The sequence below is a fragment of the Micromys minutus genome (assembly GCF_963924665.1).
Source record: "Micromys minutus genome assembly, chromosome: 4".
Lineage (NCBI taxonomy): Eukaryota > Metazoa > Chordata > Mammalia > Rodentia > Muridae > Micromys > Micromys minutus.
The window spans coordinates 37,940,579-37,955,777 of NC_137973.1; the positions used below are offsets into that span (position 1 = coordinate 37,940,579).

The 15,199-nt window shown below is 42.7% G+C and overlaps 1 protein-coding gene across 1 annotated transcript in view; it reads right to left on the minus strand.

Annotated features, from left to right (window-relative positions):
- HIPK1 (homeodomain interacting protein kinase 1) overlaps nt 1-15,199 on the minus strand; it is a 68,599-nt gene that overhangs the window by 33,562 nt on the left and 19,838 nt on the right. The window contains exon 4 of the mRNA XM_080916505.1: nt 2,250-3,327. Within this exon, the coding sequence (XP_080772631.1) occupies nt 2,250-3,327 (1,078 nt within the window). The remainder of the gene's footprint in view (nt 1-2,249; nt 3,328-15,199) is intronic.

A 15,199-nucleotide genomic window follows, 5' to 3' on the forward strand; every position in this document is an offset into this window, starting at 1 on the left:
TAGCAAGCTAGAGAAACATGTCTAGGGCCTGGGTCATTTTGCCATGCCTCTGGCTAATAGTGTGGCAAATTTTTAATAAATATGCAGTAGCTGAGCATACTTATCAGGACAAAGCAACATAAACTTAAATTAAAGGAAGGGTAAAAAGGCTAGATTTGAAGGCAGCTTCACCATCCCAAAGGATTTCAGAGATATTTGCAAAAGACAAGAATATAAGGTGTTGGCGAACTCGGACAAGAACTCGAGGGAGGGCAGCCTGCACAGCGAGTTCTTCCACCTGCCTCAGCCTCAGCATCAAGTACCACTGTGACAACAGAGCACGCAGGCAAACCTAGCCCCAGTCACAAACCCTGGAGCTGAGCTGCATGCACAGAGCTGGTATGGGAACACAATGAACTTTTAAGAAGTAAACTTACTTCCTCTTGAAAGTATTCTTAAAGCCAACAGCCAAATTTGTAAGAGGCTTTGGAGAACACTTTAAAACCTTATTTGTTTTTTGTAAAATCAAAACCAAAATTAAAGGAATACGAAAAAGGCCCAAAGACTAGCAACCTAATACTGAAAATTAGTCCCATGGATTGCCAATTAGAGAAGGCTATGCAGGATAATCTGTTCCACAACTCATTTGAGTCTATGTAAAAGTCCCGCCAAAATGATTACTTAAAATAACTTGCATGTCCTTTTGCTCTGCCTTTTTCAGTTTTAAAGCTGCTCAGTTATCTCTGAGAGGACACACACAGTCACTGAACACCTGCACTCACAAAGAAGACTCAGAGCTGGTAAGTTCCTGCCAGAGCTGATCCCTCTCACCTCCCCCGTCTGTGGAGTCAGGCAACACACCAGTAAGCAAGCACATTAGTGCATTTGTACTGTAGGGGGAGGAGGGGTGCTGGGGGTGGGGATGCTCAGAGAGGATCAAAAGCAAATGTAGTTGGAGCCTAAATATCCCAAGTCATAAATAAACTGAAGTGAAATTTTCAAAATTAGCCTAGGTTGCCAAGAGCAGCATGAAACCAGAAACCACAGGCCCTCCAAGTTCCTTTCAAGTAAAACAGGTTATAGTTTATAAAACTAGAAAGATTTTTTAAAGTGAGAATGTATTAAGTATCATTAAAATGCTAGGTATTAGGCACGACCCAAGGAAAATTGCAGTGTCAATATTATTTTTCTTACATCCTATGATGTTTCTGAAGACATACAAAGACTAACGACAAAATAAAAGACTAAAAGATAAACTCTTAAATATATGGTCCAAGACACCATGGCCAGGCAATGAGGAAACAATTTAGAGCAAAGGTCATTGTGTAAAGTAAACAATCACATGAAAAAGAATTAAATTTGACCACTACCTTAAACAATAGGAATTGAACGAGGTGCAGTAAGTAGCACTCAGAAGGCTGGGACAAGGAGAAGTGCTGAGTTCAAAGACAGCCTGAGTTACTGAGTGCCAGGCCAACCAGAGTTATATAGCAAAACCTTGTTCCAAACTTAAATAGCCAAATGCAGTAGCTAAAAGTCCAAGACTTGTAAAAGCAAACAGGAATTAAACTACACAAATTAGATACCAGATTTTTTAAGATTAATAACTAGATAAAATAAAGATCTGAAAAATAAGAGTATATTTTAATGCCTTGGCTATAGTACATACAAAATTGTGTATACAACTTTTAAGTACTGTTATAAGAATTTCAATATAATAAAAGGACCTTGTACCAGAAGTACTAATCTAGAAATAAAAATCACTAATGTACTTAGGTCAAACTATTCTAGGATAATTGAATAAATTCAAAATCTTGTAGAGAATGAAAGACCACATCAATCACCCAATACAATTTTTGCTGTCAGAAAAAGAAAAAAACTGCTTCTATTAAGGTTAAACCTTAAAGATACTCCCAAAACATTTTACATGCAAAGGTATGAGCTGAGGAAAAACAGGGTCTGTGGAGTTTGAACCTCTCCTACAGTCCTTCAGGTGGATAAAGTTAGTTGTAATGGTAGTTAAGAATGAACCAGATACTAGTGCAATTCAGCCAGCAACCTTCAGAATTCATGTGTGTTACTTGCTAGTCCTAAATAGGATCCCAGCAAGAGAAGTATGTTACTCATAGGAACCCCACATACACATGAGCTGAAACAAACCCTGCTGCTATCTTGGAATCTTGAAATAAGTGGACATCTGGGTACAACAGTTACAGTTCTATGCTATGCACGTTAAACACAAGAACAGATCTCCAGTATTTTGCACTTGCCTGTAGTAGCGTGATTGCAGGTAGGTTGAACACACAGCTTTGGACACATGACTAGCAGAACCAAAGTCAATGACCTTCACTCGGTAGGGTTGGCGAACTGGATCAACCAGCATTATGTTTTCAGGTTTAAGGTCAGCATGAATCAGACCGAGACTCTTCAGCTTCATCAGTGCTGTGGCCACCTGCTGCAAGATTGGTCTTATGTACTTGAGTGGCAGTGGGCTAAACTTGTTCTGCTTTAGAAAATCATACAAGTTCTGCTCCAACATCTCAAACACAAGGCAGGTATGATTCTTGTGCTGAAAACACTCATAAGAACGGACAAAATTATACTCATCAGCATTTTCACTGCTTAGGCGAGAAAGGATGCTCACTTCGATCTGTCCTTGTCTGGCATAGGAGGGGTGGTTCTTCAAGATCTTAATGGCCACAATTTCCTTGGTGCTCCGCTTCCAGCACTTTGCCACCTGTCCAAATGTCCCTCGGCCTAGGAACTCCAAGACTTCATAGCTGTTGGTCATAGAGCAAAGGATCTCATGCTGGACCAGCTGGTAATCCCCTTCCCCACTAGAACTGCTACTCTTCGTGGTCACAGTGGTGGTCGTGGCAGCGGCACCCACCACAGTTCTGTTTTGCAGCATGAGAGGGGGATGTTCTTCTATGATCTGCACGCTACCGTTGCTGTCGACTTCCTCACTTTTTCTTTTCAATCCACATTTTTGATATGGCTCAAGCAAAGAAACGTTGCTCCTATGAGTCAGGGTCTGGCTGCTTTGGAAGGTTGCCGGAGCGGCACTGCCTGAGCTATCCGCAGCTGTTACCACAATATGCTCCACTGCAGGAGCTGGGAGCAGGAGGCCCTGGTCGTATGTGGGAATATTGAAATTTGCTACCTGGTGAGAGGAGCTGGCTTGCCCTTGTGTAGCTGGGAGGGTTTTGCTGTGGGTATAATATTTGTCGTTGCTGCTCTGTCCTGAAACATCCCAGCCAGAGGGCTCTATTTTCAGTTTCTTCGCACTGCAGAAGGCACTCGACGACACTGATGGGGGGGAAAACACCTGCAGCTGTGATGCCATACCTACATGGAAAGAAAGGAAGAATGAGACCACAAGGGCTCAAGATGCAAAGCTTACCAACAGCATATATGAGGACACGTGCGTATAGCTGATAAGGCTCATACTGCACTGTTTCCCTCCTCTCAAAAGCAATTTCAGTCTCAACTGACATTCACACATATATTGTCCATACTGTGCCGACGAGGAGGCTAGCTCCTCTGTACGAGTCAAACAGAACTACTTAGTGTTCTGTTCTCCAGCACTGGAAAAGACTGACACTGGCCAAAAGAAATCAACCAGGTTGAATACAAGGGTAGAGAGTATCTTCTGAAGAAGAAAACTTTCTACAGAAAGTTCCTCTTAGAACAAGAGGAGATCAGGTGGTAGGATAGTCAGTGCTTTGATGACAACCTGAGTTTTCTTCCCAGACACTCTTGGTGGAAGAAGAGAGGTGACTCTCACAAGTTGCCCATGCTTACCATGACATACCCATAACTTATGTGAAATCATGCTGGACTACACAGTGAGACAGAGAGACAGAGATTGGGAGGGGAATTGTAAAGAAAATGTGGGGAGAGGAAGTGAGAACAGTCCAACTACCTGAATACCCCACAGATCCCTCAAGTTCAGTTAGCCAAAAGAGTACACTTGAAGCTGGGTTTTATTTGTTTTTGTTTTTATTTATTTATTTATTTATTTATTTATTTTTGAAATGAGTAAAGCCCAAGCATCCAGCACAGAACACACACTTAATCTGATCTCTTCTTGCAATTAGGACCTTCAGAGGCCTTGAGGCTCGACCGTAAACCCCTTTCCTAGCCCCAGACTTTCCCTCTTTCAGTAATTATAACCTAGTATGTTATTTGAAAAAGAAAAAGAAAAACAATTTTATCTCAAATCCAGACTCCTTATCCCCTCTTTCTTCTCTTCCCACCAAATCTACAAATCTTATCCAACTCTTATTATCTTATGCCCATTTGATTATAAGACAGACACCTTAAATTCAGTATGTCCAAAATTAAATTTACAAGCCACTTCACTCTGTCTTCTCTCACTTACAGAACACACCAAACGCCCACTCACGCAAGCCAAAAGGCAGGGAGCAATGAACCTGAGCTTCCACAGCAGCAATAGCCCCTGTCTCGGAGCTCGCCGAGAATGCAGCTATTTAACACAGGAAAGTTGTTGAAGCAGGAACGTGGTAGCTCCTGGCACATACTCTTATGTGGACTCATGTCTCCCTTTCTTCACACTACTATTGACTGAACTATAGCCTAAGTGTAGCTCAAGTCAGCCATTTTTTCTCCACCATGCTAGTTCACAATGCAAGCAACCTCTTAAGAAGTGCCTTAAACATTCAAGGGATTCTTTGCTTGTACTTGTTGCTGGGGTTGTTTTTCTGTTGTTTTGTTTTTTAAAACAGGACCATTATTGTCCACACTGCCCTTAAGTTTGCTGTGTAGCTGAGGAGGGTGTTGAACTTTGACATCTTTGCTTTTAAACAGCAGGCTAAATAACTGTCTTTTCTTAATCTCTTCCCATTTCCCACAGAAGTTTTCCAATACTTGGGCATTAAAGCTAAAAATCTTAAAAACAGATCTTATGGTGTAGGCCTTTAATCCCAACTACTCAAAAAGGTGAAAGACAGGAGAATCACAAGGTGAAGGTAAGCTACAGACTGAATTTAAGGCCAGTCTGGGTAACTTAGTGAGAAACCTTATTCCAAAATAAAGTTGAAAACCAATAATAACAAGAGTGGGTGTGACAGTACCTGGGAATATAGCTCAGTGGTAGAATGTTAGCTTAGCTTGTATAAGCACTGATTCAACCCTCAGTACATGGGGTGGAGATACCAAGAGGCTAGGAAGATGGCTTGATCAGTGAGGTGATCCTATAACTGAAGACCTGAGTTAAGATCCCTTGTACACACATCAAGCCAGGCACAGCAATATGAACCTATAATCCTAACATAAGGGAGATGGAGACAGGATTCCTGAGGCTTGGTGGCCATCTAGTCTAGCTGAACCAGTAAACTCAGTGAGACCCTGTCTCAAAAAATAGATAGAGAGCAACTGAGCAAAGCAGTCACCTCTAGCCTACATACGTATACCTGTACCTGCAAACACAAACATGTACACAGACTTAAAGCCTCAAAAAACCTCACAAAATGTTCTTGCTGACCAGCACCCCCACTTTGACTTGTCTACTGCCTTGGCCTCTTAGGAGCTGAGATGCAACTGTCCCCAGCTCTGCAGTTCCTGCAAAGCAACTCTTTCTCTACATCAGGCTCCTAACAAAACTCTTCTCTCCCTCCCTCCCTCCCTCTCTCTCTCTCTCTCTCTCTCTCTCTCTCTCTCTCTCTCTCTCTCTCACCATCTCACTCACCCACAGCGACCACAGCCATCAGCCATCCCTCCCACTATAAATTTACTGTTCTCTTATAATTATAAATCTAGTACCACATCCCTAGCCACAATATAAATTCCATGAGGACAGATTCCTTCTGTTTTCTTCACTGCTATCACCCAGACCCTTTCAGATCCTATTAGTATAAAATAAATGCAATATTTGCTGGAAGAAAGACTAGACTCCTGCCTACCAATGTCTTTATCTACAAGTCACTGCCACTCATAAACATGACAAAGAATGCTACAGAACATCAAAAAGCACTGTATAGGGCTAAAGCTGAGGTCTGAAATAGTGTTTGCCCAAAATGCACAGGGCCTTGGATTTGATCTCTGGTACTGCATATAAAGGAAAGGGGGGAGGGGACAAATGTGTGCACTTCTTTATACCTGATTACAACTTAAAGCTATCTGCAATGCAATCAGCAGCAAAGAAAAAATATGTCTTTAACCTTTAATTTCTAAAACTGTGCTTGGATTTACTCTAAACAAGAGTTTTCATAATTTATATGAACCTCAAAGAGAAACAAAGCACAAATTAAAAGCTAAGGCCAGTGCACTTTAACTTACAAGGTCATGAATATGCAAATCATCTTGACCTACTTACATCACCTATGTAAAACCAAATATAAAAAGAAAACTGAAACCGAGTCGTTCCTTTACTAAATTTACCTATTAAAATATATGCAAAGTATTGCCATCATAAAATTGAGCCAAACTAAAAAAAGTAGGTAAATCATCCCATTTGTTTTCCCTACTGAAATAGAAATTTAGCAATTCAACCAAAAACATGAAGCACAGTATTTATGCAATATAAAATTTGCAGTTTGCAGCAACTACAAAAGGACAGAGGTTCACGATAGCACATGCTTGTAATCCTTGAACTTGAGAAGCAGGACAGGAGAATCAGGAATTCAAGGCTAGCCTTGGCCATTGTGAGGCCAGCAAAGGCTTTATGATCCTACCTCAAAACAAAATGACAAGGTCATAAAGTTATACTGGAAAGAGCTCACAAGATAGCCTTTTACTCAGTTTCCGGTTTTTGAAGAAGTTTCTCACAGAGTGCAGGTGAGCCTCAAACTCACAATGTACCTGAGGATGACCTCGAACTCCTGTTCCTCTACCTTCTGAATGAAGGATTCACAGGCATGCACCATAACTTTTGGCCAATTATTTTTGTAATGTTCATATCTAGACAGTCTTTAAAAATATTACATCTTCAGGCCATGAGAGGAATCCCAAGGCAATAGGGTGGAGAAGGTGATTAGAAGAGAGTCCACCTCATGAAGTAGAGGGGGAGGGGGGAGGAATAACATCTCAAATGTAAGTACAGAGCATCTAATTTAAAAAATTACATCTTTAGAATGATGTTAACACCACCTTTTGACGGGGGGGGGGGGGGGGGGGGGGGATGGGAGAGAGCATTGTTCTTGGACATTTTGAATATAATTTACTCAAAAAAACAAACGTAATCCAGGCCAAAAAAAAAAAAAAAAAAAACCAAACAAACAAAAACCCAATTTCACTAGCTCTTCTCACAGGTGCATATTTTATCACCAGGACTCTTCAGTAGCTGACAACTCACTCAGACCTCAGTAACAAGGTGAGAAGAAAACACAGACTCAAAATAGCCCAGAAAAACCAACACTGTTATTTATACTCCACTCTGAAGTGAGGCTTTAAAAACCATTTCTAGGCAAAGATACTGTCCCACAAATCTGCCTTTGCAAATGAGGATCAATTCTCTTCCTAGGCAAAATTTTCCAAAAAAATATGGGGCAGAATTAAAGACTGTGGATATTTTTCTGTACAGAATGCTGATAAACAAACCACAAACTTTTCAATGCACATGAAGATAGCTCCCAATAAATCAAATGCTATTTCTGACTTCTCAAAATGTTTCACCTCTTGGGTCTAGCAATAAACAAAGCCTTTGTCCTCTTTTATCAATCAAGACAGGGTTTCTGTGTTAGCCCTGGTTGTCCCAAGACTCACTCTGAGACCAAACTAGCCTCAAACTCAAAGATCCCCCTGCCTCTGCCTCCTCAAATTAGTTTGTAGAAGGAAGCAGCCATGTTTTAAAATTATGTCTAATTGAGTTGCAGATCAGAGAAAGACTTGTCAGAATAGGATATATCCAAATCTTACAAGAAAGGAAAGGGAGGCCATTTTAAAATGCAGTGCAGAGAGATAGGCAAGCTGTTTTACTAGGAGAGTTTTACAAAGAGAGGCTGAAGAGAGAACAAGCTAGACACAGGTGAAGACAAAATATGAGGTAAAGCCAGAGAATGAGAAGGAGCCAGAAGATAGAATGGATTGCTAGAGTTAGTCTGAGGTCAAGCAGAGGTCAAGAGAGAGGGAGGGAGGCCAGATTGAATCAGTCAGCCTGGAGAGGAGTTGGAGAAAGAATGACTGAACCAGCCAGCCAGAGATCAGAAAGAACAAAAAAGGGTTTGCTAATTCAGCAATAAGTCTCAGAAGCTGAAAACATTCTAGGCCTATAAAAGATTGTTCAGAAGCTAGAAGCTTCTAGGGCTAGGCCTAGGTTAGCAGACGAGGCAGTGAGCCTTAGAGGCAATTACTTCAGGAGAATGAAAGTTACATTTACATGTACGTGCATGCCATGGTGGTGGCGGTACATGACACACTGCATCTAGAGGCCAGAAAACAACTCTGTGGCATTATTTTCCCCTTATACCTTCACAGAGGTTACAAGGATCAACCTCAGGCGGATACCAGGCCAGGCATGCTTGACAAGCACCTGTGCTCACTAAGCCATTTTTTTCCAGCTCAAGAATACACTTTTTGTAAATGTAAATAAAATAAGAGCGGGCAATGGTGGTGCAGCCTTTAATACTAGCATTCAGGAGGCAGAGGCAGGCAGTTTGAGGCCAGCCTGGTCTACAGAGGGAGTTCCAGGGCCGCTAAAACTACATAGAGAAACACTGTCTCAAAAAACAGAAATAAATAAAGAAAAGAAAGGAAAGAGAAAGAACAGACAAGAAGGTGGTAGGGAGGTGGTTCAGTAAATGAGGTGCACACAAGGACCTGAACTCAATCCCTAGCACCCATAAAGTTAGGTGTTGAGGTGCATGCTGGTGCTGGAGGCAGAAAGAGATGGGTCCCTGGAGCTCTCTGCCAATTGGCAAGCTCTAAATTCAGTGAAAGACCCTGTCTCAGAACATCAACCTGGTCTTCACAAGGGCATACATGGGTACATTCACCTACATACATAAAAAATTTAAGAAGAAAATTCTTCATTTTAAGAAAAAAATTCTTTTGCCAGACACCTACCTTTCACTCCACTCGGTTCCTCCAACTCACCTGCACCACTGAAAACCTAAATTCTGAACTATGTAAACAGCCTAAATGGTATTTTACATCATGCTCTTAATCATCTCGTCAGTGCTCACTGTTCCAATTCATTATCCACTTCCTAGCCTGATTTCAAAATGCACATCTGGAAAAACAATAAACATCTGTTCCACCATTTAAGCCTTCCTGAAAAAGTCCAAAAGCTCTTTTCTTTTATTAGCAGACCTTAAGGTCTGACCTATGGCTACTTTCATGGATTTGTTTTATCCTCTTTTCCCAGGGCACCCTCTCTTGAGTCTCAGTGCTTAGAGAATGTATAGGCCTTGACTTTTCCAGGTCAAGTCCCTTCATATATAATGTGCTTGTTCTTCCTGAACTGAACTGAACTTCCCTTCTTGGCCTTTGCTTTTCCTAATATCTACCTCTCCTAAGCCCCAAGTAAATCTCACTTGAGTGTGTTAGGGCTTGTTGATCTGTATAAAACTCTACTTTCTCCTTTATTGGACACAAGGCTAGACTGTGTTGATCAGCCTTCCTCACCAGTTGAGAACAATGCAAAAATTGGTTTTCAGAGAGCCAGTGACCCCCAAGTAATGGTAGGGTAACAAGCTGCAAGAAGCTCGGGTCTGAGTGGCCGTGCAGGAGAGAGCAGATTAGTAAGCTGGGACATCACTCTGACATAGAACATTTACAATTAGGCTGTTACATAAATCAGAAACAATTTTTTTTCTTCTAGATTATTTAGTCAGACAAAAATACTCAGAAGTCTTCCCCAGAGCCATATTATAGTAGGTCAGGCTCCTGAAGGGCTCCCATTGCACAGACTACTTTCTTTACAGTTACACGTACTTAACTTAGTCCCTTAGCTAGCATACATTGAGGAGCTGGCTTCCTGTCTACTAGGAACTGTTCTAGCCCAAGAGACACAGTGCTATTTGAGATAGATATGACCTATCTCTTAGAGTCTACATTCAACTGGGGATGATTTGCACACACACACACACACACACACACACACACACACACACACAGAGAGAGAGAGAGAGAGAGAGAGAGAGAGAGAGAGAGAGAGAGAGATATGCAACTAGTGATAAGCTAGAAGAAAACAACACAATATAAGATACAATAGAGATGATGGTCAAGGAGATCCTCATATGGTGTTGGCATTTAAACCGAGACCTAAATGATTGCCAAGAACAGGTAGTACACAGATGGGATATTCTGTGTATATAGAACAGAACAATGGAAAAAGCAGATACAGAACCCAAAGAGGCAAATAGGGGCAGTTCCTGTAACTTGTGGGCCACTCTGAAGCATCACCATTTAGACTTAATTATTTAAAAGTTGACTTTTGGAGATAGATTCGGAAGTTAGAGTCAGCTCCATGGCTCACTTGTTCCTTTCGCAAATGACCCAGATTAGATTCCCAGGTCTTACATGGTGGCTCACAACCATATGAACTCCAGTTATGGAGAATCTGTCACTCTTTTCTGATCTCCTCAGGCAGCAGGTGCATATTCACATGCAAGCAAAACACTAAGACACATAAATAAAACTAAGAAAACATTTTTTAAAAGATTTATTTATTATATATAAGTACAGTCACTGTCTTCAGACACATCAGAAGAGGGCACCAGATCTTATTACAGATGGTTGTGAGCCACCATGTGGTTGCTGGGAATTGAACTCAGGACCTCTGGAAGAGCAGTCAGTGCTCTTAACCTCTGAGCCATCTCTCCAGCCCAAAAGAAAACATTTTAAAAGTGACTTCTGGTCCAGTGAGATGGCTGAGCAGATTAATCCCCAGAACCACAATAGGAAAGAGCAGTCCCCTAATGTGTGCATATGTGTGTGTATAAAATAATTAAAAAAATAAAAACCAACTTCTTTTCTCAAGTTTCAATTCTGTGAGGACGATCCTCAATAGCAGGGTAGTGAGACATTAGTTATTTCTCTCTTTCTCTTCTCCGCATCACTGGCATCCATCATAATGGCTGCCATACAGAATGTGCCAACTACTTCCTAACATGACTGACTATGAAGAGATCACTCTACTGCTTCATAGTAAGGGAATCTCAGCAATGATCCAAATGATCCAAATGAGAGACACATGATGTGACAAATTAGTCTTTTGTCTATAGCAAAATATTACTGTTCTTAACATTGTAACACAGAAGCAAAAGTTTAAACCATGAAGCTTAAAACCATGAAGAACAGCATTAGTCTAACAAGTCTGCCACCTCTTTGCAGTACTTCCTCCTTCACATGGCCTGAGTATTACAAGCAAAGTTTCCCAACTAGTATTGCAAAACAGGGCGTGGAAAGGTGGCGTTAGCTGCCAGGAGAGCATCTCCAGCTCTGTGTACCTTCAGCCATTTAAAAAATGCTCTAATGTTTTGGTAAACTGACTAAGGGATGCTTCCTTCTAGGTAAGGTATTTCCCAAGTTTCAATACCTGCTTAGACTGGTTCTGCATAACAAATCTATAGCAATAAAACAAGAAGAGTATTAGAAAAAGGTATTATCTTACTATGTATACAAGATGCAATCAATGAGGTTTATAAAGTTTGAAATAAAATGAAAGCACTAAGAGTTTCCATCATAAGAGTAAAATCAAATTAACAAGTAGAGGTTGCTAGAAAACACAAAGACTAGCGAGTGAGTGAGGCCCTGTTCAGATCAGCCAGCAAAGATCTAAAGGAAGCAAGGCTTAAATAAGGTAACAATGGTTTGGCAGATGGGAGGTACACCCAGAGTCTTTCAAAAAGAATGAGGTGACTTTTGCCAAGCTGCAAGGGATGTGGAAAATGAGTAAGGAGATGTAGAGGAAGGAAATGTATTTGAATGGAGAAAAAGTAGAAGAAAAAAACAAAACAAAACAAAGAGTACTGACTTTTACAGCTACTTTAAAAGAGTCTTTCTTAAATCTCTAATTCTAAAATAGAAAAAAAGAAAACTCACAAAGGCCAAATGAGTGTTACCCAGAGCTAATGAGCAAAATGCTGGTTCCTTTCATTAAGTAACAAAGAAAATATGGTACCAGGTGCCTTTGAAGAATCCAAAGGGGATTCAATACCCTTAAAGGCTAAAGTGATACAGCACCCAAAAAAGGAAAAAATAAAATAAAGCCAAACTATAAAAGGTGCTAGGGGACCGGCAGAAGGGCTCACTGGGTAAAGGCACTTGTTGCTAAGCCTAAAAAAATGTTTATCTCCTGGACCCACATTAGAGAAAACCAATTCCTGCAATTTGTTTTTTCCTGAATGTGCACACATGTTAAATGTAACAAATATACACTACTGAGAAATATATTATACTACATTATGCTGCACACACTACCTGAATTTCTACAACTAAAAAAAAAAAGACAAAATCAAAACCAAAAATAGACCCATTCCATGCACCATGAAGTTTCAGTAAAGCAGGACCACCCCCTTTGGGTCAGGAGTATGAGGTCAAGCCTAGTCAACAGAACATTAGCCTGTGTTCTTTACAACAAACAACAAAAAGAAAATCAAATTAAGTGTTAGTTCAGGGAAATGATTTTAATAACTTGTGTCCAAAACGGCATGAACTGCAAGAGAAGAAACTGGCTAGGAAGTAGTAGGGGGAAGGCCTGTAACAAAAAGATTGTTGTCACACAGTCAAAAAAAGGACAGGCTGCTCAAGCTTGCAAAATTATTCCAATTACAAAAGAACCAATTAAAATACAAAACTAACAAGCTGCACAAGTTCCAGGAGTAAGAAGTTCACGGACAGGTTTGGCTCACTGATCTCTACCAACAAACCGATAGTTCTGTGCTTATAAAAACAAAAACAAAGGAAAGAATTGTTTTCCAGAGAAATGTGAACTCTTTTTTTTCAGGAGGAAGATCTGGTTTGATTTTAAATCTCATTAACTTGCTCTGAAATCTGTAAAACACAATGTCCAGAGATCAACTGATCAGGAGGCTATCACAAACAACCTGCCAACCAAAGCCAACATTTTTTTGTCAGTTGCTTTACCAGTTTAGCAGCCTCTAGCTTCAATCTTGAAAACTTTACCAAAATATCCTTCAAACCAAGAGTATTGGAGGGCGGGGGGCGGTGGTTGGTTGGTTTTTTTTTTGAGGAAAAGTTTCTCTGTATAGCCCCTAGCTGTTCTGAAACTTGCTCTTAGACCCAGACTGGCCTTGAACTCAGCTCCTCCTGCCTCTGCCTCCAGAGTGCTGGGGTTAAAGGCTTGTGTGGCCAAAAGTATCCAAAAGCCTTTACCGCACACTGCAACACCGAATCCTGAGAAAATTACATGCAAAAAGACTCAAAATAACCAGCTGAATAACAATGATTAGGTAAAATGAGTCGTTAGGTTTTTAAATGTTTTACAGGAAGCTTTATGCTTTTACATGACCAAAAGAAAGAAAAAAAGAAAAAGAAAAAAGAAAAGAAAAAAAGCAATGGCTTGCATTCTCTATAATCTCAAAAAAAAAAAAAAAAAAAAAAAAAAAAAATCCTACTGACCATGAATCAAAATAGCTTTACACAAGCAAGAGCAAAATTGTAGGTTTTGCTGAGGCCATCCGCCACTTAATTTAACCCCACTCCATCTACAGCAGGAAGCCATGCTGCTGTTTTCATCAGTTACTAGGAAACAAGATAAAGGGCGGACTTGGACAACGGAGTCTACACTTGAAACTAGTATGTGGCTGCACTACACTACTGAGAATTCTCAAAGTGTCACTAAAGAGAAAAGAATGCGCATCTTATGAGTATCTACAACTGAGTCACTGATTAAGTAGAGAAAAGACGTACTTACTGGAGATTGCCCCCACCCCCCTTTCCCGCTTCCCGTCCCAGCACCCATCCCCAAACAGGAAAGAAAACGCGCCCAGCATAAACACACAGGCCATTGCTCACGGTTCGTCACAACAAACTGGAGGTTAGACCAACGCTCCAGGAGACCAAGTTTTAGGTCTCGGTTGCCAAGCGCAAAGGGGGACTCTGCTCTACAGAGCTGTTTATAGTGTGGGTCCTACCCAAAGGCTTTTGGTTGTTTCCATCTTTTCCTTTGCTGTTTTGGATTTTGTTGTTCTTGGCTTTAAAAGTAACGACGGGCTGCAAAAGTTTCTCTTTGAAAAAAGACCTCTAGCTTTGCCTTGCAGAGATAAACATATAGGTGGGCTGGTCCCCACATAGCTTTACCACCATCACAAATTACATGCTCAAAAGATTACAGAACATGAACCAAGAGAACAGAAGAGCTTCCATCCATACCAACCCGACCACCACGATTTTCTCTAGATGCGGTTTCCCAGTCCCCAAAGGCACAAATACGCCCGAACTACAGCTACAGGCAGTGGGGTGACATGCACACGCACAGGGGACCTGCCACCGCAGCCCACGGTTGGGGTGGGGAGATGCCAGACGGACCCCTGTCACCTGAGGACAACAGCCCGACCTGGAGGGAAAGGCTAGGACGCAGGGGGAGTTGCCCATTTGGCCCCGGCACGCAGTCGTGTCTGGCCGCTCGCGGCCAGGCAGCAGAACGGGGCGCTCAGGGCCCCGCGGGGCCTGGCTAGAGAGGCGCCCCGCGCGAGCCGGCTCCCCAATGGGAGTCCGCGGCTCACTCCGTCCCACCTCCGGCCGCCGACCCCCGCAGCCCCTGGCCCCAGCCCCTCGCCGAGCCTGACTCACCGCCGGTGTGTGTAGTTCTCAGCCTCGAGTCGGGGCCGCCGCGAGGAGGCGGCGGAGGAGACGCGATCCGGGGCCCCGCCGCCGGGTCATCATACCCCCCGCACGAGCCGGCCGGGGCCCCGGCCCCCGCCCCCCGGAGCCGTCCCCGCGCCCGTCCTGCGGCCGGAGCCTCGCCAGCCTCCCGCCTGCCCTGCCACCCGGCCCCTTCCCGCCGCCGCCTCAGCGCCGAGCGCTCCCGCCTCGGCCTCCCCTGCCGTCCGGGGCCACGGCCCGGCCCTTCGCTCCGCCGCCGCCGTTGTCACCAGACCCGACAAGTGGAGCCCCGAGCAACCGCCTTCATCCCGCCGGCCCCGCCTCGCCGGAACCATTCAGCCACCTAGCGCCATGACACCTACTGAGGCGGAAGTGCGGAGGAGCGAGAGATCACTGCATCTTGCGGCGGGCCGCGGGTGTGGGTGGGCCTCCGTGGGGAGCCAGCGTGGACAGTGTGTGGGGACCGGTC